The 21,579-nt window shown below is 41.9% G+C and overlaps 2 protein-coding genes across 2 annotated transcripts in view; one reads left to right on the top strand and one right to left on the bottom strand.

Annotated features, from left to right (window-relative positions):
• Positions 1-542: 542 nt before the first annotated feature.
• Positions 543-9,873, bottom strand: NDUFB1 (NADH dehydrogenase (ubiquinone) 1 beta subcomplex, 1, 7kDa). The gene is made up of 3 exons (XM_006839631.1): positions 9,735-9,873; positions 2,508-2,652; positions 543-579 (listed from the first exon to the last, which is right to left on the bottom strand). The coding sequence occupies exons 1-3, from the start codon at positions 9,871-9,873 to the stop codon at positions 543-545; spliced, it is 321 nt and encodes a 106-aa protein (XP_006839694.1).
• Positions 9,874-16,253: 6,380 nt separating this feature from the next.
• CPSF2 (cleavage and polyadenylation specific factor 2, 100kDa) overlaps positions 16,254-21,579 on the top strand; it is a 37,902-nt gene continuing 32,576 nt past the window's right edge. The window contains exons 1-5 of the mRNA XM_006839565.1: positions 16,254-16,402; positions 17,490-17,649; positions 17,741-17,846; positions 19,833-19,962; positions 20,677-20,792. Of these exons, the coding sequence (XP_006839628.1) occupies positions 16,254-16,402; positions 17,490-17,649; positions 17,741-17,846; positions 19,833-19,962; positions 20,677-20,792 (661 nt within the window). The remainder of the gene's footprint in view (positions 16,403-17,489; positions 17,650-17,740; positions 17,847-19,832; positions 19,963-20,676; positions 20,793-21,579) is intronic.

The raw sequence follows: 21,579 nt of genomic DNA, 5'->3' as shown, positions 1-21,579 counted from the left end.
AGTTCAAGCTTAGAGACTCTTGTGAAGACCAGTGTAAGGTCCCCGAATTGGCCTTCTGACTCCACTCTCCATACGCTTGCTCTATCAGTGCTGTTTCCCAAATGCAAATCTCACCAGTTTGCCTTTCACTGCACAAATATACCAGTCTCGGCAATGATGAGGGGGCTTCAAAAATTTCACAGAAAAATGGAATGAAAATACAATGGAATTTTCCTAGAACTTTTTGAAGCTCTCTTGCAGAAGTTCTGGGAGGTGGGGAGGGGTGACCATTTAATATTAGGGTTCAAAATGAAAAACTGAAAATTAAATGCTAATTGAAAATGTAAGACCAATGCATACAATTAGAAACTTAGTTACTATGTTTTAGACGAATGGAGTTTAAAATGTGCTTGTTACTGGAAATTTGAAAATGAATGAATCACACTTCAGGTTTTCCAAGTAATAATGAAAGAACCACACTTCAGATTTTCCAAGTAATAAACATGTTTTTATTTTTCTCATGATTTTAAAAATGTGAACATTTTATAACTCAGCCACAGCCTTTACTTCCAGGTAAATTCTTCATTGGATCTCAGTTCTCTGTGTGGAAAGGAAAAAGAAATAAAAATTTTTACAAAGAGAAAAGGGAAATTCAAAGGATTATGAATTCCACATTTTTCGTTCCATTAAAATGACCTATAAAACAAGCCTTCCTTCCCTAAAAGCTGAGACTGTAAATTCCAAAAAGGCAAGTCCCCTGCCATCCAAAAAAAAAAGCTAAAGAGGATAGAAAGAAACACTGTAAACTGATGATATATGGAGGGGATAATAATCAATGTCATGAAAGGTTGAATGTGAAGCTGATGATGTGCCCTGTAAACTTTCACTCAATCCAAAATAAAAACATTTAATTAAAAAAAAAAAAGAAGACAAACCTTCTTATTGTGAATTGAGTGACGGTTTATAGAGCAGACCATCAGTTGAAGTTGACCCGTACTTAACACTTTACAGGCGTCAGCATGTTCATTGAATTCTCTCATGACTTGACTCTTTTACTGTATCTTCACTGTGTTCTTTCAGATGAAAAACTAGGAGGGCTTAGGCTAGCTTTATATGAAAGCTATTATCCTTCAGGGATTTCACTGAATGTTTTCTACACCATTCCAGCTCTTTTTACCTTTCTTGAAATCCCCGACATGCAAACCACCTCTCCGTGTCACCTGTGGCTAGCACTCCTTGGGCGCCCCCCGCCCAGCGTGGAGCCCCACTGCTGCCAGTGGGGAGATGGGCCGAGCAGTTGCCAGATACTCTTTGGTCATTCTACGTGAGGGTACAGCACTTGGCTCTAATCTTTCCAGAGGCAGATTGCTAGGATTTTCTCCTGAAGTGGTGTTGGGTGGGTTCAAACTGTCAACCCTTAGGTTAGCAGCTGAGCTCTTTAACTGTTGTACCTCCAGGGCTGCTTAACATTCTTTGTTTCAGTGACAAGGAGCCCTGGTGGCGTAATGGTTAAGTGCTGGGTTCCTACAAGTCAAAAATCAACTCCAAAGGACCTAACATTTCAGCTACCTATATGGGTCGGAACCGACTCGACGGCACTTAACAACAACAATGGCTTAAATAAAACGTTGTTGTTAAATGCTGTCACGTCAGTTCTGACTCCTATTGACTCTCTATAGCAATTCCAAGGAGTGCCTTCCTGGTGGGTCCAGCACTTACCCCACAGTGCTACAGCAAGACTCCTAAGTAAGATGGTGGTCAGTTCCGACTCATAGCAATCCTGTGTAGGGCTTCCGAGGCTGGCTCCATATGATAAGCACTGGCCTGTGAACCATAGAGTCTGACAGTTGAGCCTGTCAGGCGCTCCATGAGAGAAAGATAAGGCTTCCTGCTTCTGTAAAGATTTACAGTCTTGGAAACCCGATATAGGGTAGCTATGAGTCAGAACCGGCTTGATAGCACTTAACAATGACAACAACCAATCTTTACAGGCTCTTTCCCCTGTGGAGTGACTGGCTCATTCGAACTAATGACTTTGGGGTAAGCAGTCCAGCTCAGAATTCACTAAGCCACCGGCAGCTTCCTAAGTAAGATGGTGCTGGGGGTGGGGGCTGTGTGCCACAGAGTCGGTTTCCACTGACACCGACTCTGTATACAGCAGAAAGCCTCAGGTTTCTCCTACAGAGCCACTGGTAGATTAGAACTAACAATCTTGCAGTTGGTAGCCTACCTCACCCCATAATCCACTAAGGTACCAGGGCTCCTTCCTAAGTAAGACAATGCATAATTAAGAAAGCAGTGTGTAGACTAGGCTTTAGTGAGCAGTGTAACTAACATGTGTTCTAAATTCCAAACACTGGGACTGTTTCAGTCAAGGATACAAAGCAAGATTAAAAGGTAAAACCACCTAAATATAAGTCCTTAGAGGGGAAAATTAGTCTTCTGTTTACTTTTGGAACACATGATAATAAGAAGAATACTCCCCTAATCTTGTCAATTGATGGTTTTAAAAAATATATAGAATTAACCTTTTAAATAATAAGCTCTTGTTCCGGAAGGCAGTCAGCTTCTCATCATTCCTTCTGTCGAGGTAACATCCAATGACAAATCCCACCGGGACAAGTATATGAACCCAGTGGTCACGTACCATCTGAAGTAAATTCACCATGATTGCTAAAAAACAACAACAAAAACAAAAAATGATCAGAAATCTCATCTGAAACAGAAACTTATCCCTGTTAACAGGAAATAGGTGTTAAAAGCATAAACCTTTAAAAATATGCTTGGCATCAGATTGTAGTCCAGTGGTGGTGGTGTGCCGTGGAATTGGTTCCGACTCATAGTGACCCTGCATAGGGTTTCCAAGGCTGTAAATCTTTATGGGAGTAGACGCCTCATCTTTCTCCTGTGGAACGGCTGCTAGTGTTTTTGAACTGCTGACCTTTGGGTTAGCAGCCTGACTCGTAACCACTACGCTACCAGAGCCCCTTAGAATGTAGCACAGTACTTAGAAAAAGGTCTAACTGTGCAGAATCTGATGATTTGCATCCACTTAGTACTCGTGGTGAGCAGTTCAAGCTCACCAGCTGCTCCTTGGAAACCCTATACAGGGTCGCTATGGGTTGGAATCACAATGCAAGTTCTACTTTTAACTTTTCCATTCATGCCACATACGATTTGGGGATTAGATTTGTTGCTTTCCTTATTCTAATTAATGACTCTTGAAATTCCACGGAGCCCTGGTGTGGAGCATAGGATAAGCACCTGACCACAAGGTCAGTTTGAATTGCAAGTAATGTTTTGCCAGAAACGGAATTCTTTAGGTGAAGCTATAAATTATTGAAAACTAGTAATTAAAAGGAACTGAGAAGATAGAAATGAAAAAAAACGGAATTCTTTAGGTGAAGCTATAAATTATTGAAAACTAGTAATTAAAAGGAACTGAGAAGATAGAAATTAAAAAAAAAATTTTTTAACAACAAAATCATACATTCAATAATGCCACAGTTAAGTGCCATCGTGTTGGTTCCGACTCATAGTGGACTCTATGTAGGGTTTCTGAGGAGTGCCTGGTGAGCATGAACCACCAGCCTTGCAGTTCAACGCATTAACCCACAGCAACACACCAGGACTCCAATTCTACAACAGATCTGACAATTATTACATGACTTTACAAAAGATAAGTGGATAAAGGAATGAATTTTCACAAACTGACTCCTAGGTCCCAGGGCCATTTTATATTTCTCTCCGTATAGTGTGAAAAAAACTATTTTTTTTCCTCTTCATTTTACTGGTAAGAAAAATGGGATTTAGATAGCTTTAACTCATCTCCTAAGTACATGGTTAGAAATCAAATTCAGGCTTTCTCCATACGTTTGGCTCCACCCTGTATCATCGCTTGGCCTCTCCAAGAGGCTTCTAATGAATTGATTTTTCGTTCCAATAGTTTCCAAAAAGCAGAAGAGGTGGAAAAGAAAAGATTGTAGTCAACATGGAGAGGATAAATCAATCTGTACTAATTCAATCAAAACCAGAGCTGTAAATAAAGATGAAATCAGAATCCACCCATCTGTAAATAAGCTAAATTGAAGAAATCATAGGCAATAGTTGAGAAGACATATGATAAACATGCTAACACCCTAGAAAGAGTACTACATTTCTGCCAACCGAAGTGCTTGAAACCCACGAGGATTATGTAGACTTCTCTCTCTTCTAAGCGATTTTCATACTTCAACACGTCTTTTACTTCACCCACTTTATTCAAACACCCACTATGTACAAGGCACTGACTGGGCTAGGAAGTGGCCCCAAAATTAACAGCCGTACAACTATGACTACTTGTATTTCATAAAGGGCAATGTTACACAGGGTTCCTCTGAAGACCACTGACCTAGGAAATTATAACGTTTAAGTACTTACAAATGACGAGATACTTAAGTATAAAACTGACAATTTACTGACTGCTGCCAAGTTGATTCTGACTCGCAGCGATCCTACAGCAGAGTAGAATTGCTCTGCAGGGATTCCAAGGGCTTTAAATCTTTATGGGAACCAACAGCTTCATCTTTCTCCAAAGAAAGCAGCTGGTGGGTCCCAACCTCTGACAACTCAGTTAAGGATTCCAAGTCTTAACCTACTATGCCAGTGTGTCTATCTATCTTGTTGGGGGTTTTCCTCTTTTTTGCTGACCTACTTTATCTGACACAAGCCATGGTATTTTCAATAACCTCTTATGCATGTGAAAGTTTGTTCGTTCTTCTGGCAGTCCATGGTACTTTCAACATTCTTTGCCAACACCATAATTCAAATGTATGGATTCTTCTCTGAATTTCCTTATTCGCTGTGCAGTTTCAGTATGCATATGAAGTGAATGAAAAGACTATGGCTTGGGTCAGGCACACTTTAGTCTTCAAAGTGGCATTTTGCTTTTTAAAGAGGTTATTCTGCAGATTTTTTGCCAATGCAATACATCATTTGATTTGTGACCAATGTTTCCATGGGTGTTGATTGTGGGTCCAGGTAAAATGAAATCCTTGACAATTTTAACCTTTTATTGGCTTATCAATATGTTGCTTATTGGTCCAGCAGTGGGGATTTTTGTTTTGATTTTGAAGACTACACTATAATCTTTGATCTTCATTAGCAAGTGCTTAGGTTTCCTTCACTTTCAGCAAGCAAGGTTGTGTAATACGTGTATCGCAGGTTGTTAATGAATCTTCCTCCAACCTTGATGCCATGTTTTTGTTTTGTTTTTAATGTTTTATTGTGAATTATGTGATAGTTTACATGGGAGAACATTAGTTTTACATTTATCCTATCGTATATCATTTCATTGCCATGGTTACAATCCCCTCCATGTATCATCAAACAACCAAAGGGTATACCCTACAAGTCTGACCCCTGGTCGTCAGCACATAGCCCCTCTCCCTCTCTGGATCTAAAGTCCCCAGCTCCTCCATCTCTCCATGCCATAGTCTCTGCCTCCATCTCTGGCTTCACGGCTTCTCTGGGTAAGGTCCCGCTCTCCGGGATCTTGATGGGCCCAGGGACCTCCACTCCTAGAATGCAAAGTTAGTCACTCCCATCCTTGCTACAAAATGTCTACCTTTACATTTCCAACCCTCACAATCAGTCCTGATAAAATTATTCACTATTGTATCACAAGAGACCTATCTGCATTTCCTTTCATCAGCCCCACCTAGACAGATTGAATATTACTCAGTGGAGATTCTACCTTCTTCCACGCCCTCTGGATCTAGGTTCCATCATGAAAGCTTGTAAGCCAGATACTTCTTGCCTTTGTAGCCCCACATTTTGGGTAGCCAATGTCCAAGTTGCCCATCCCTGTCTACTCTGTGCACAGAGAGGGTGGGAATGATTCTTGCTGTAAGGACTTATTCCCTCTTTTGAGCTACTGCATCCATAGGTGTAGGTCAAGTCCATCAAATTGTATCAGATTACTCTTTTTTTCCTCTTCTTTCTTCTTCTAGTTGAGCTCTAATCATCCAGTCATTTAAGCCAGGTCAAGTGGGTATTATCTGCAAGTGTGGGTGTTCCTGTACATACGTCCTCTCTTCTTATCTGCTGGAAGCTTCATTCTCCACTCTAGTCCTCTCTGGCTATGTCACTGACTCTGGGATGCCAGGTTCTTTTTCATATAGTCCAGTTTCTCAGATTATTTGCTCAGCATTGTTGTTGTTAGGTGACATCGAGTCAGTACTGACTCATAGAGATCCTATACACAACAGAACAAAACACTGTCCGGTCCTGCGCCAACCTCACAGTTGTTGCCACACTTGAGCCCACTGAGGCTGCCACTTCGCCGATCCATCTCGCTGGGGGTCTTCCTCTTTTTCTCTGACCCTCCACCTTACCAAACATATCTTTCTCCAGCGACTGGTCCCTCCAAGTATGAGAGAAGTTTGGCCATCCTGGCCTCCAGGGGGCGCTCTGGCTCAGCATACAGATTGAATAAATATGGTGAAAGGACACAACCCTGACCTATATATATATCATTCCGGATTTTAAACCATGCAGTATCCCCTTGTTGTTTGAATGCCTGCTTGTTGGTCTACATATGGGTTCCGCCTGAGTACTCTTAAATGATCTGGCCCAAGGTATAAGGGAGCCTTATCTGATGGGGAAGGGACAATGAGGACTGGGACCCCAGCCAGTGAGAAAAGTCTCAGAAGGTTTAGATGAGAGAGGAGGGGACAAGGGGAAAAAGTAAAGAATAAATTATTCTAGGGAATATCCATGAGTGTGCCTATGCCATGTAGCTCTACTTGTTGTTATTAAGTACCGTGGAGTCGGTTCCGACTCATAGCAACCCTGCACAGGGTTTCTGAGGCTATAAATCTTTACAGAAGCAGAAAGCCTCATCTTTCTCCCGCGGAACACCTAGTAGTTTCGAACTGTCTACCTTGAGGTTAGCAGCCCGATTCGTAACCACTACGGTATCAGAGTTCCTTTAGCTCTATCTGTTGTTGTTAAGTGCTGTGGAGTCGGTTCCGACTTATAGCGACCCTGTACAGGGTTTCCGAGGCTGTTAAATCTTTAGCTCTACTTAGATTTGTGTTAATTTGCCATTTGTTAGTCTGTCACAGAGACACATTAACATACATACTATCAGATACAGACCTATGTGGACTCCTGATGTGGTGCTTAGGACTAGCACTGGAATGTGAACCACAAGGTTGGCAGTTCAAACCCACCAGCTGCTCCTCAGAAACCCTATACTGGGTCACTGAGTCAGAACCAACGTGACAACACTTAACACCAGCAGGCCTATGTAACATCTTGTATTTACCATTGCAAATGTTATCATGCCATCGTACAATAAATTGCTTCTTTATTATAATTATCCTCAAGAAAAAATGTTTTTGGCTTTTTTCACTTCAGAACAGGAGATAAATATGATTTTCTTTGGAAAAAATAAAATTGTTTTCATCTTATGGACTCTTGCTGTCGATGTGTGCTGTAGAGTCAGTTTCAACTCATAGTGACCTTGGATAGAGTTTCTGAGAGCAGCTGGTGGGTTTGAACTGCTGACTTAGTTCTTATCAGTCCAGTGCTTACCCTACAACAGTACATAATCATGTAATTGTGTATCCTCCTTTCATGCCAAAATGATCCAGTTTTCCTTTGCCCACCTCTAACAGGTTGACTCTTCATTGCACTCTTTGTGGGGCAGTTTTCATTTGCATCAACTCATAATCCCCACGACGTCACTCTTCAGGTATTAAGTCATAACATGTCCCCAGTGGTCCTGAGACGTTTTTTTCAGAGGAGGAAATCCAGGCACAAATGAGTAAGTACCGTGTCTATGGTCACACATGCAGTAGGCGGCAGAGCTGGGATTAGTTACCTGGACCGTTTAGTACTCTGGAGTGTGATGGTAAAGCACACATCTTTCAGAGTAAATAGAGGTAAATATTTACAGTAATCTCACTTTGGATCTGAGTCCTGGTATGGTGCCGTAGGATAAGCACTCGACCTCAAGGTCGGTTTGAACCGCAAAATCAGCAGTTCAAACTCATCAGCTGCTCCTTGGAAACCCAATGCTGGGGTTGCTATGAGTCGGAACTGACTTGATAGCATGGAACAATAACAACAGTTTTCTTTAACCCAATTTTATCCCCACTTAACCCCACAGTGGGTTAAGTGTTGGGCTGCTAACCACAAGGCCAGCAGTTCAAACCCACGAGCAGTTCTGTGGGGAAAGATGTGGCTGTTTGCTACCACAATGATTTATAGTCTCAGATATTTTAAGGCACAGTTTTTTTTCTATTCTATAGGGTCACTGAGTTGGAATTGACTTGATGGATTTTTGGTTTGGGTAACTTCTTTAAAAACAAACAAAACATAAACTCTATTTAGTATTTTTTTTAAGTCACTAGATTAAAGTCATGTATGAATTGCACCTCAATGTGAAAAAAATGAACATCCTCACAAGTGGACCAATCAGTACCATCATAAGTGGAAAAATGATTGACGTTGTCAAAGACTTCATTTTGCTTGGATACACAATCAACACACATGGAAGTAGCAGTCATGAAATCAAACACTGCGTTAGGCAAATCTACTGCACAAGACCTCTGACAAAGATGTCAGTTTGAGGACTACGGTGCACCCTGACCCAAGCCATGGTTATTTTCAGTAACCCCATATGCAAGTTAAGGTTGGACAGTGAATAAGGAAGACTGTGGAAGAATTGATGGATTTGAGTTATGGTGTTGGAGAAGAATACTAAAAATACCACGGACTGCCAAAAGAACAAACATCTGTGTTGGAGAAGTACAACCAGAATGGTCCTTAGAATCCAGGTGGAGAGATTTTGTCTCTCATACTTGGGACATGTTATCAAGAGGGACGCTTCTCTGGAGAAAGACATTTGGACCAAAGAGGCCCAAAGTACAACGGAATGTAGATCAATATTCTTTGCAACTGATCTCCACAGCCCTTTATATCTTAGTATTCACAAACGCAAAACCAAACCCAATCCACTGCCATCGGTTGATTCCGACTCATAGCAATCCTATAAATATATAGTCATTCCCCCCCCCACACCCCCCCACTGGCTTCTGAAACAAACTCTTTCTGTGCAACAACAGCATCGTGTTTCCGCCGAGGGTTGATGGGTTTGGGTTTGTAGGACCTTCTGGTTAGCAGCCTAACGCCTATACCACAGAATATTCAGAAAGTGCACGTCTAAGAACTTGGAGGATCTGGACTCGAAGTCAGAAAATGGTCTTTTAAAGATACACACTCCCTAGAAACCAGGCACAAATTAAACACTGAGTTTTTTTTTTTTTGTTTTTTTTTTTAAAGGGTACGTGCATATTCCGTAGAAGAGAGTGAGGTGAGTTTCCAATTCTAAAGAGGAGACAGGACTTTAGCCGAATTTGAGTTGGTCGCTGGCAGGGGCAGCACCACCCGGGCTATGGTCTTTTTTTCGGCAGCCGGGGAATGGCAGATCACGACGTGATCTAGAAAGACATCTGTAGTCTTTATGACACTTATTGACAGTCTCAGAGCTCCCCTCCCAAGAGCTGCCAGCCGAGAAACGTGAACACAGGCGTCCGCCAGTAAAGGACGCGATTTCTCGCTTCCCCTGCTGTTTCCGTAGCTCGGAAGCCCAGCCGCCCCTGTCCCGGGGAGGCCCAGCCACCCCACTATCTCCACCCTCACTGCCGAGCATTTTCATAGAGACCCCCCCTCCCCGTCTGCACGATAGCGACCCGGCCCGCACGCACCTGTGGCCCGGATGGCAACTACGACTCCACGACCAAGGGCAGCTTCGAGCTCAGCCACTGGCGCCGGCGGAAGCTGCGCCCTCGGACTCGTCCATTCCCCGCGCCTGTACGGAGAAGAGGGGTGGTGCCTGGAGGTCATATTCCTTTTCTCTTTTAATATTTGACTCTTCTGACATTTATTTTAAGGTCAACAGCCTATATAACTGCTGAATTAATATCAGTCCAAGGTGAAGAGAATTTGTTGGTGTAAGTGCTTTCTCCTTCTTAGAGTTTTGTTCTCCCCCTCCCCGAAGATGGTCTGATCCAGGCTCTCCCCCGCCCCTCTCCATTTTCCCCCCCTCCCGCCCCCACCTCAGTCTTTCGTCTCCGTTCAAAATGGCGGCCTCCACTCAGGTGCTCTTGGCAGCCGATCGGCACAGATGCTGCTAAACGGGCACCAGCTTTTTTCACACTTGAACCTGGATTCGACTAGGGGTTGGGAAGGGCAGTGGACGACGTTGGGGGAGGACTGAAGAGGCAAGTGAGGGCAGAAGGAGTGAGCCTTTGGATGGGGGAGGGGGCATCCTCGGCCCTCCGGGGAAGTCTGGCTCTAACACCCATCCAGACTCCCTCGGCGTGTCGGTGGAACCGGTCCTGGTTGTTCCTGGCAGAAGTACCCGGCGAGGGAAAGAGATGTGACTTCCCCTCGGGTCTGAAACTCGCGGTTCTTTCGTGGCAGCCTGCCGTTCCTTCCCAGGGTCCTTTTCTACTGCCGGTTCTCTCGGCTGTGTCGGCGTTGGAGGAGTTAACCCGGCGCCACCTTTAGCGCTTCCGCTTCGTGAAGGCTGAGTCTTCCGTCTTCTGTCTTGGGATCTTCTCGTCATGTCGCGATCGGAGACCCCGAGTCTACTAAGCACTGGGCACAAATTAGGCGTCCTTTAGTTCAGTGACTCCGAGGGTCTTTAAGATGTTACCTCGTTTTCTATAGACTATTTGGGCCCTCCACGCTCTGCTTCCATCGCCCCCGAGGGCCTCCACGCACATCACTGCAATTTCCCAAACCTCCTAGGTGGACGAGGCTGATCAGCCGAACTAGAGTTTTCAGTTGTTCATCCCTTCCGTCTTAGCCATTCCCTTGATGTGGAATTGGCGGGAAGTCTAATGAAATTCGCACCCTGTGAGCTCAGTACCCACCCGGACTCACTCCTTTTTGTTTTTTTTTTCCTTTAAATTTGCAGAGCTCCTCTTAATGATCATTATCAGCATGTTGTTAATGCTAATAAGCAGAGGGGGTTCCGACTCATAGCGACTCTGTGTAGGGTTTCCGAGGAGCGGCTGGTGTGTTTGAACCGCCGATCAAACCGACCTTGTTGTCGAGTGCTTATCCTAGAGTGCTTATCCTACTGCGTCACACTGTTGTTAATGCTATAGAGGCAGTAGGGTTTCTAAGGAGCAGCTGGTGGGTTTGAACTGCTGACCTTTTTTTTGCTAAGCCTACAGTGCCAACACTAGAAGGCCACGCTGGTGCTGGTGCTTATGTGCCTTGGAGTCGGTTCCGACACAGTGACCCTGCATAGGGTGTAAATCTTGACCGTAGCAGAAAGCCTGCTCTTTCTCCTGAGTAACGGCTGCTAGTTTCTAATTGCTGACCTTGGCTCCTAATATCAACATGCAGGGTCATTATTCAGAGAGTAAGAAACTGATAGATACTTAAAAGGAAGTTGTTAAGTGCCGTCCAGTTGGTTCCAACCCACGAGGACCCTGTATAGCGTTTCCAAGGAACGGCTGGTGAGCGTGAACCTCCGACTTTGCAGCCCATTGCACTAAGCTACAGATCCACGCCAGGACAGTTACTCCAGCCAAAATCACAGCTGGGCAATGTATGGTCTCAGGAGGATTCAGTCTTTCCGGACACGTTTATGCTGGTTTGGGGACACAGCACTCGGTCTTGGTGATACCAGGATGAACACTTTGGAAGACATATTAAATACTCATTGAATATTTTTTTGATCCTGTGTTGTGCCTGGTGCTATAGGATCAGCAGTAGACTCTGAACCACAAAGTCAGGAGTTCAAACCCACCTGCTGCTGCTCGGAAACCCGATACAGGGTTGCTATGAGCTGGGAACGTACTCGATGGCATTTAACAATAACAACTTTGTGCGAGGTTAAAATACTTTTTTCTGGGTATAAAGGAATAAATAATTCAGTTGTGTCATGAAGGGTCAGAAAGAATTTCCTAAACTCAAGAGGAGGCCATTTCTGGAGAGGTGGCAAGTACTGCGATGCAGAAGGTTGAGAAGTTTGGGATAGTAAGCTCTTGTTAAGTGCTATTGAATGGATTCCCACTCAGTGACCCTGAATAGGGTCTTCAAGGCTTTAAATTTGCTGAAGCAGAAAACCTCATTTTTCTCCAGCAGAATGACTGGTGAGCTTGAACTGCCGATCCTGTGGTTCACAGTCGAGTGTTTATCTATCCTCTGTAGCCACCATGCTCCCTTGGGTAGTAAGAGGGGGACAATAAATGTGTTTGAACGGTATTTCAAGAGCAGTTGGTGAAGCAAGAGGTAGGTTATCACTGTGAAGGACCTTGATTTCCATCTTAGGTGCTTAGGTGGCCTTCACTTGTTACCAGGAAACCCAGGGATCTTTCGTGCATGGAGGGGTGTGCAGATACTGGTTTTGAGGATAGTCTCTCTGATAGTTGTGTCTAGGGTCAACTTGGAACAAGGTGGTGGTGGTGTGCTGCTAAATAGGTTCCATCTTGTCCTGTATACTGTTTCTGAGGTTGTGAGTCTTTATTGGAGCAGAAAGCCTCATCTTTCTCCCACATAGAGGCTGGTAGATTTGAATGCTGACTTTGTAGCTTGCAGCCCGTTTCTTAATCCACTATATTGTTAGGGCTCTTTAAGGTAGGGCAGTGTGATTTGAACCCTGGTAGGGCTGCGGTTCAGTGTCCTATAGCTCATTGGAAGGTTGGCAGTTGGAATTCACCAACAGTTGCGTGCTTCTATGAAGGTTTATAGCCTTGGAAACCCTACCCTATACCAACCCTATATGCTATCGAGTTGCTATGAGCTAGAACTGGGTTTGGTTTATCTTCAGTTTAAGAATACGAGCTATTTCTGAAATGTTAATTTGATAGTAGGAGGGCAATGCCACAGTTTTAGTCTAGGAGTCTAAGTGGTTAGTGGTGGTAATGCAGTGAAGTTGGTTTTGACTCCTTAGCAACCCTGCAGAGGGTTTCCGAGGTTGTAAATCTTTACTGGAGCAAAAAGCCTCATCTTTCTCACTCGGAATGGCTGGTAGATTCCAACTGCTGGCCTTGAGGTTAGCTAACTAACCTACTCGTAACCACTGAGCTAATTGAGCAAGTCTAAGACCTGTACCTAGAAAACAGAATGGTGCCAACCTGTACTTTAGGAGTGACAAATCATAATGCCTTTAAAGTCTCAAGCATTGATTCTAATATGTAGAGTCTAGAGCCGCTTTATTACACCAGGTATTGGTCACAACATGGGCTTTTGAGCACTAGAAATGTGGCTGGTTCGAATTGAGATGTAAATGTAAAAGACACTAGATTTTGAAGACAGTAAAAAAAGAAACGAAAAAGAAGTAATACTTTGGATGCCCTCATATTGGGTTGTTGTTTTTAGGTTATTAAGTGTCCAGTCTGTTCTGACTCATGGCGATCATTTGTAGGGTTTCCAAGGAGTGACTGGTGGGTTTGAACCACTGACCTTGTGATTCAAACTGACTTTACAGTCCAGTAAACTTATTTCATCTGTATCTTTTCATTTTTCATTGTGGCTGTGACAAGATTTTTAGTTGCCTGTGACTTGTATCGTATTTCTGTTGGCCAGAGCAGCAGTATTCTAAGTCCGTACTACCCGTGAGAGGGTTGGTTAGGATGTGGGATTTGATGCGGCTCTTGAGACGGATGTGGTAAGCAGTGATGTTTAGGCATCCTGCTGAAGCTTTCCATTGCCAGTTTAGGCGGGTTTTTTTTGTTTTTTTGTCCTCAAACAGTAAAAGGCTTTCAGAGATTTCTGAGCAAGAGAGAATATGTGCAGGGATCTTTCTGAGGGTTTCCGAGGAGCAGTTGGGGAGTTTGAACCACCACCCTTGCAGGTGAAACCGACCTGCCGTCCAGCGCAATCATGGACAACAGCTAATTTTTCTAAAACATAATTATCTGTAGCTTGTCATCTTTTTCTACTTGGTCTTAAAATGCTTCTCTGTTATTTGTAGAAATTGAGTCCAAAATTCAAAGGCCTTTCATTTATCTGGCCTGTTTCTGTTCAGTTGGCCTTTTCTGTCAGTTTTTTTTTCCCCCCAACAACAGCAAATTATATATATATGTATATAACCGACTCGAGTCTGCTCCTACCCACAATGACCCTGTACAGGTCCCCCAGGCTGGTAGGCCCAAAGACCAACCTTGTGGTTTACAGTCTAGTGCTGATCCCAAAGTGCCATACCATATGTGTATGTTGTTGTTAAGTACTGTCCAGTTGGTTCCTACTCATAGCAACCCTGTATAGGGTTTCCAAGGAGTAGCTGGTGAGTTTGAACTGTCAACCTTGCAGTCCAAACTGACCTTGTGGTCCTGTGCTTATCCTATAGCTCCATACCAGGACTCCATAAGTATATGTAGATGTCTACATCTATATATATATATCTATATGTATATATGTTGTGTGTATATACAGTGTATGAATATATATGTGTGTGTATATATTTATATATTATATATATATACACATATATGTGTGTAGTCCTGATGTGGCACTGTGGGATAAAGCACTAGACCACAAGGTTGGTTTGAACTACAAGGTCGGCAATTCAAACTCATCAGCCACATGGTGGCACTTAGCATATGTGTATGTATATATATATATACACCTCTCCATATGTACACACATGTATATATATATACATATATATACAGGGTCGCTATGGGTTGGAACCGACTCAACGGCGCTTAGCAACACCACATTCTAGTAGGGGTCAGGATGAGAGAAAGGGACAGACACAGCAAACAAAGAAATCAGCAGTTATAGAGAGCACTGAGCCCACCAGCCACTCAGAGAGAGATCAGGCCTCAGAAACCAACTCAATGACATTTAGCAAACAAAATAAAAGGTGTTACGAATCAGGCTGTGAACCTTAAGGTCAGTGGTTCGAAACTACCAGCCGCTCCACGGGAGAAAGATGAGGCTTTCTACTCCCATAAAGATTTATACCCTCGGAAACCCTGTACAGGGTTGATATGGGTCGGAACCGACTCGACGGCACTTAACAACAAGGGAAATAGAGTGATACTGTCAAATGTAACTGAGATTGAGGAAGACTTTGAAGTGATGGAGGCACTGGGTACCACATATGGGTGAACCTTTACTGTAGTTAACCCACTCAGTGGCCCCACAAAAGAAAGGCCCGGCAAAGGTCTTCACTCCTGCCTACACATATAAATGCCTTTTAAATAGTGAAGTTATCAGGAAAGCCTCGTTGATTTTAAGGAGCTAAAATCTGAAATGTTGTGTTGCACTTTGATAATGAATATGTTTATAAAGTCTGTTTAATAGCGCTCAGTCCTTTTAGGTCCCAAGTCCCAATAGACAGGTTTACCTTCTTGAAATATGCAAAGTTGGCATTCCAACCATCAAATATGTATTGAACACCTTTGTTGTTGCTAAATACCTATAGAGGGTTTCTGAGGAGCAGCTGGTGGGTTGAACCGTTTGCGGTCCGGTGCTTACCCTGCGGCCCCACATCGGCACTCATTTTAGTTCACCTCTGTTAGTTGTTCACAATTCAGTATAACTCTTCTTAAGCTCCCTAAATGAATGTGACTTTCTCCACACGGATGTGTTTGTTTATTTTTGTTGTTTTGAGCATTAAAGGGAAGAGGAGGGACCCATAGGTTTTTATTAGATTCTCAAGGGGATCTAATAGAAGTGAAAGACTATATATAAACTAATCATTGTAATGCAATTCCCCCCCCCCAAATTGTTTTTAAGCAAAATAAAGAATAACATCATTTTGAAAGATGAGTTCATGAATTCAGCAACTTTTATTTATTGTGGAACTTGGATGAGCTAGTTTCTGCTCTAGGTAGTTTTCACAGTCTTTTAAATCTTCCAGCGTTCCTTTTGCCTATATGTTAATAGTCACATCAATAGACTGGGATATATAGTTGAAGCAAAGATAATTGTCAAAAATTACATAAGAGTGGACTCAGATTTGGGTCTCTGATTATCCAAAGCTCACCTACTAAACCGTACCGGGGATCCATTGAAGGATAGTTATTTAAACAAGAGCAGATTATAGTTGGCATTTTAAACCATAGCAGTGATGGTAAATGGGTCTTTAAAATGCTTGCTTTCTATGTTTATGGGATTTCTTGCACTTAAAATTTTGATAAGAATTATGTCAATATGTCAGTTTTATGTCTTAATCTGTCTTCTTATGTTTAATTGTGTTTCTATTTTGAAATAACCTTTCTGACTGTTGTTGTTGGACCTCCCTCAGAAATAAAATGACGTCTATTATCAAATTAACTACCCTCTCGGGGGTCCAAGAAGAGTCTGCGCTTTGTTATCTGCTCCAAGTTGATGAGTTTAGATTTCTGTTGGACTGTGGCTGGGATGAGCACTTTTCTGTGGATATTATAGATTCCCTGAGGAAGTAAGTTGCTTTTCATATTTGCAGTTTTTCACATCAACGTCTTTTGTGATGTTATAGTGTTTTCGTTTTCAGTGACCATTTAACTTGCAATTTTTTTGCTTCATTTATAAGCTGTGTTTATAAAATTCAGCAAAATCTGAAGTTAATTGTTAACTTGACTAATGGAATGTTGATAAATTCTTGCACCCTAACTTTAGGAAAGAGTAAGATTAAGTTCATTAAGAATTGAGGAGAAAACACTTGTGTGTGAAAGTTTGGTTATCAGATCCCATTTTGTCTACTTTCTGTGTCATTTGGTGCTAAACATTGAGAATTGTTCCTCAGAATAAAGGCAATGAGATACAAAAGTGTCCTGCAAAAGCAACATTAGTTTATATTTGTAGCATCATACTAATTATGGAAGGAAAGAATACTTAAACCTTTAAACAAATTAGAACTGGAAGCAAAACACATTCTTTGGTTAACGTCTTTTGTCACTGTTTCTCTGGGTAGTTAAACTTTTTTTTCCTGTGACAAATATGTTTTCAGTCACTATCTTTAAAAACTGAGGCAAAAATATATAATAAGTGACAGATTATGTATCTTCTTAAGAATTTGTGAAATTCTAAGCTGAGTTAATTGAATTTCATAGTATGCAAGATGGTGGTGGTGATGGTTATGTGCCTTCAAGTTGGTTCTGACCCATAGTGACCCTTAGGGTTTCTGAAACTGTAAAACTTTACGGGAGAAGAAAGCCTCATCTTTTCTTGAGGGATGGTTGGTAGATTTGAATGTCTCACTTTGCAGTTAGTTAGTAGCCAGTTTGTACCCACTTAGCTATCAGAGCTCCTTTTTATGTGTCTAGACACTGGATTTTTAGATGCAGTTTTTAGCTGTAGTTTTGATCAATGTGCTGGGCAGGAGTAGTAATAATTGACATTTGAAGCTGTCATAATTTTAGCTCTTAGTTTTGCTTTTTTACCCCAGCATAGTCTATATCCAGACTATTAAAGAGGAAATAGAATTTTGATAAATCTATTTTGACTGTCCTGCCTTTGTCCTTGAAAGGGGGTTCAGGAATGTGGTCACCCTGATTGTGTTCTCCTAGGCACGTTCACCAGATTGATGCCGTGCTCTTGTCTCACCCTGATCCTCTCCATCTCGGGGCGCTCCCGTATGCTGTTGGGAAATTGGGCCTGAATTGTGCCATCTATGCAACCATCCCTGTGTATAAAATGGGGCAGATGTTCATGTATGATCTTTATCAGGTAATTTCAGAGATCTGTTTTATTCCCCTCTCAGTTTTATCACTCTTTCAGCATTCATTTTTAACCCTTTCTTTGTGTGTTCTTTTTTTAGTCTCGACACAATACAGAAGATTTCACTCTCTTCACATTAGATGATGTGGATGCAGCCTTTGATAAAATACAGCAGCTAAAATTCTCTCAGATTGTGAATTTGAAAGGTACAAAGATGTTTCCAGTAGTAAATAATTGGACGGTTGTAGTTAAGTGCTGTTGAGTTGGTTCCAACTCCTAGTGACACTGTATAGCAGGGGTTGTTGTTGTGTAGTGCCATTGAGTCAGTTCCGACCCATAGCGACCCTGTTGGGGAACCTTATTTTCTACAGGCCATACAAAATTATCAACTTAAAAATTAGCCTGCTATATTTGGTCAAACATTTAATTAACTTACCCCTAATGGAAACCCTAAGGAGCTCTGGTAGCATAGTGGTTAAGAATCGGGCTGCGAACCTCATGGTCAGCAGTTCGAAACTACCAGCTGTTCCGCAGGAGAAAGATGAGGCTTTCTGCTCCCGTAAAGATTTACAGCCTTGGAAACCCTGTACAGGGTTGCTATCGGTCGGAACCGATTCCACGGCACATAACAACAACAATGGAAACCCTATAAAGGGTCACTGTGGGTCGTAACCGACTCTACAGTACTTAACAACAACAACAGTGTGATGACTGGAACTTTGGTTGCCTTGGCAAGGCCAGACCAAATGATTTTGTGGACATTATATGGCCTGTGTGCCAAACGTTGCCCATCCCTGCTGTATAGGATTTCTAAGGAGCTGCTGGTGGGTTTGAACTGTTAACCTCGTGGTTAGCAGTCCAGTGCTTACCCTACAGTGCTACACCAGTACTAATGGACTTCTTGTTGTTACTAAGTGCCATCAAGTCAATGCCGACCCTTAGCAACCCTGTGTAGGATTTCCAAGGAGAAGCTGGTAAGCTTTGAACCACTAACCTTGCAGTTCAAATGACTTTGCGGTCTGATGCATTAGCCCACAGCGTCACTAATGGACTAATGGGGTTTAATTACTAAAAAATGCTATGGAGGAATTATAGTAAGAATTATAGACACTGTGGTCTGGAGAATCAAAATTTGTCATTTTCTGCCTTGATGTAGAACTCGGGACTTCCCCCTTGTTATCTGCGTTTTTAAGTATTTCAGATTAAACACTTAAGAAAATGTTGACAGCCAAGGCCTTTTCACATGTCACTTGGGAGAGCTTTTTCAGTGTTTACTGGATATAATACGTATAGGGGACTCTGAGCAGACCCTCCTCCTTGGAGCTCACACTTAGCACAAATGGGTAGATGCAGTGATTGGAAGAAACAAAGGGCTTTAAAGTACGTGAGGAGTTCTGGTGAGGTGCTACAGGTTCAAGTCTGAACTGCAAGGTTTGCTTGAACCACAGGGTCGGCAGTTCGAGTTCACCAGCCACTCCTTGGAAACCCTATACAGGGTAGGAAGCGACTCAATGGCACTTAACAACAAGAACACACAACAGCAAAAACTATGTGAAGGGCAGTTACAGCAGAAGTGAAAAATAACTGAATTTAAGCATTAGACATTAAAAAGCTTTTCATTTAATTGGGTTAGATATAAAATATATGTATTTATAAACGAGAGAATTTGTATTAGGGATTTTCAGAAATATAGGCCCTGTTGTTGTTGTTAAGTGCCGTTGAGTCAATTCTAACCCATAGCGACCCTGTATAGGGTTTCTGAGGAGCAGCTGGTGAGTTTGAACCGCTGACCTTGTAGTTCAAATGGCTTTACAATCTGTCTTGCATATTAACTCACAGCGCCACACTAGGACTCCATGTAGGTCCTGGCATTGAAAAATTGGTCCAACAATGTGGTAGTTGGGGGAGGTGATGGAGACTTACTTTTCACTGTATATATTTTTACCTTTGTATCCTTGCAAATGTTGTTAAGTGCCGTTGAGTCGGTTCTGACTCACTGGGACCTTGTACAGTTTTTCTGAGGAGCAGGTGGTAGGTTTGAACTGCTGATCTTGTGGTTTGCAGTCCAGTGCTGATACTACAGTGCCACACCAGGAGTCTAATACTACCTATTAAAAATAACTTAAAAGTAAGTAATCCTTATTGAGGATTTAAAAAGAAATCTGACTGTTGTCATTATCTTGTTGACATAGGCAAAGGACATGGCTTGTCTATCACACCTCTACCAGCTGGTCATATGATAGGTGGAACAATATGGAAAATAGTCAAAGACGGAGAAGAAGAAATTGTTTATGCTGTTGACTTCAACCACAAGAGGGAGATGTAGGTATATCAAGACAAAAACTAAAGGAAATGCAATTGGTGATATTTTATCTTTTGGAGGGAAAATTAAAAGTAAAGTTATTTTATAAACCAGGACTCTAGACTAATTTAAAACATTTAACAGTGAATGTTTTAAAAAACTATTGTATATTCCAGGAAATATATTTCTGAATATGTTTCAAAGAAACAAACAAATGCAATTAAAGCATTTTGCAAAAACGCTCTTTGAAAGGTTATTTATAATGGGGTAAATGTAATCTAAATGTCATCTTAAAGGAAACTATCAAATAAATATACTATGGATACAATACAAAGTTTTTTACAACTGTTAAAATTTAGGTGTAGAAAAAAATTTTAATGTCATGGGGAAAATACCAGGACATAGAAGTAAATGTGACTATACGTGGGATATCAACTTTGTGAAATGTATTTGGGATATCAACTTTGTGAAATGTATTTGTGTAGCTCTAGACATGTTATTTATATGTACAGAAAGGAATACTCCCAAATATCATAGTGACTGTTTCTGAGTGGTGCTGTTCTATAAGGCTCTCATTGACTTTTCCAGGTATTCTAATCAATGTGCATATGTATCTTTTACAGTTAGGGAAAGAAGGAGCCTCTTTGAAGAGTGCTTATTTTAATTAAGATAACCTATCACTGTTTATTTGAAGTGGTATAAAATATTCTTTTTAAAACATTGTTTTTTTATAGCCACTTAAATGGATGTTCCCTGGAAATGTTAAGCAGACCTTCTCTACTTATCACAGATTCGTTTAACGCTACTTACGTGCAGCCGAGGCGAAAACAGAGAGATGAGCAGCTTCTGAGTATGTACCCCGATGCCCTTTTAAAGGGTAGCACAAGTGCATGGTATTCTGGATTGGGTTTATTCTGTTCTATTTGGCCCTTTTCTTGACCATGAGAGACTAACTCTAATAATACATGTTTGTGTGCTTGCGTTTACAATGCTGTGTGGTCATGTTAATGTTTTACTTAAGGACAGACTTAGTTAATTTGAATGTGATTTTTATGGCCTACTTGTGAAGATTGGCTTCTCCCCTGCTATTCAGCACATGACTAGCACTCCCTGGAAATCACTGGTCTCTGTTCAGGGAATGCCAGCATATTTAAAGACATCAGATAAATCTATTAAAAAACCACCTAAACTCTCAAGAAAAATGAACAAAGGAGAGTGCAAAGACTGCATTAATTTTGATATTGGAGTTTTATATGCACTCTAAAAGGAGCTCTGGTAGCGTAGTAGTTATGAATTGGGCTGCAAACCTTAAGGTCAGCAGTTCGAAACTACCAGCTGCACTGCAGGAGAAAGATGAGGCTTTCTGCTCCTATAAAGATTTTCAGCTTTGGAAACCCTCTATAGGGTCGTTATGGGTCAGAACTGACTCAACGGCACTTCAACAATATAGCCTTGGAGCCGTGGTGTGCACTGCAGGATAAGCACTGTTGCTAGCCACAGGTTGGTGGTTCAAACCCACCAGCCACTTCTTTAATTTCCTCTTTAAGTTTTGATTGTGGAATTAGTGAACATTTACAGGGCAGATCATCAGTTTTATATACAACATGTTTCATCACAGTGATTACATTCCTCTCCAT

The sequence above is a fragment of the Chrysochloris asiatica genome, unplaced genomic scaffold (genome assembly GCF_000296735.1).
Source record: "Chrysochloris asiatica unplaced genomic scaffold, ChrAsi1.0 scaffold00025, whole genome shotgun sequence".
Classification (NCBI taxonomy): Eukaryota; Metazoa; Chordata; class Mammalia; order Afrosoricida; family Chrysochloridae; genus Chrysochloris; species Chrysochloris asiatica.
Note: the sequence above shows the minus strand (reverse complement) of the source record. Positions and strands in the feature narration are given on the sequence as shown.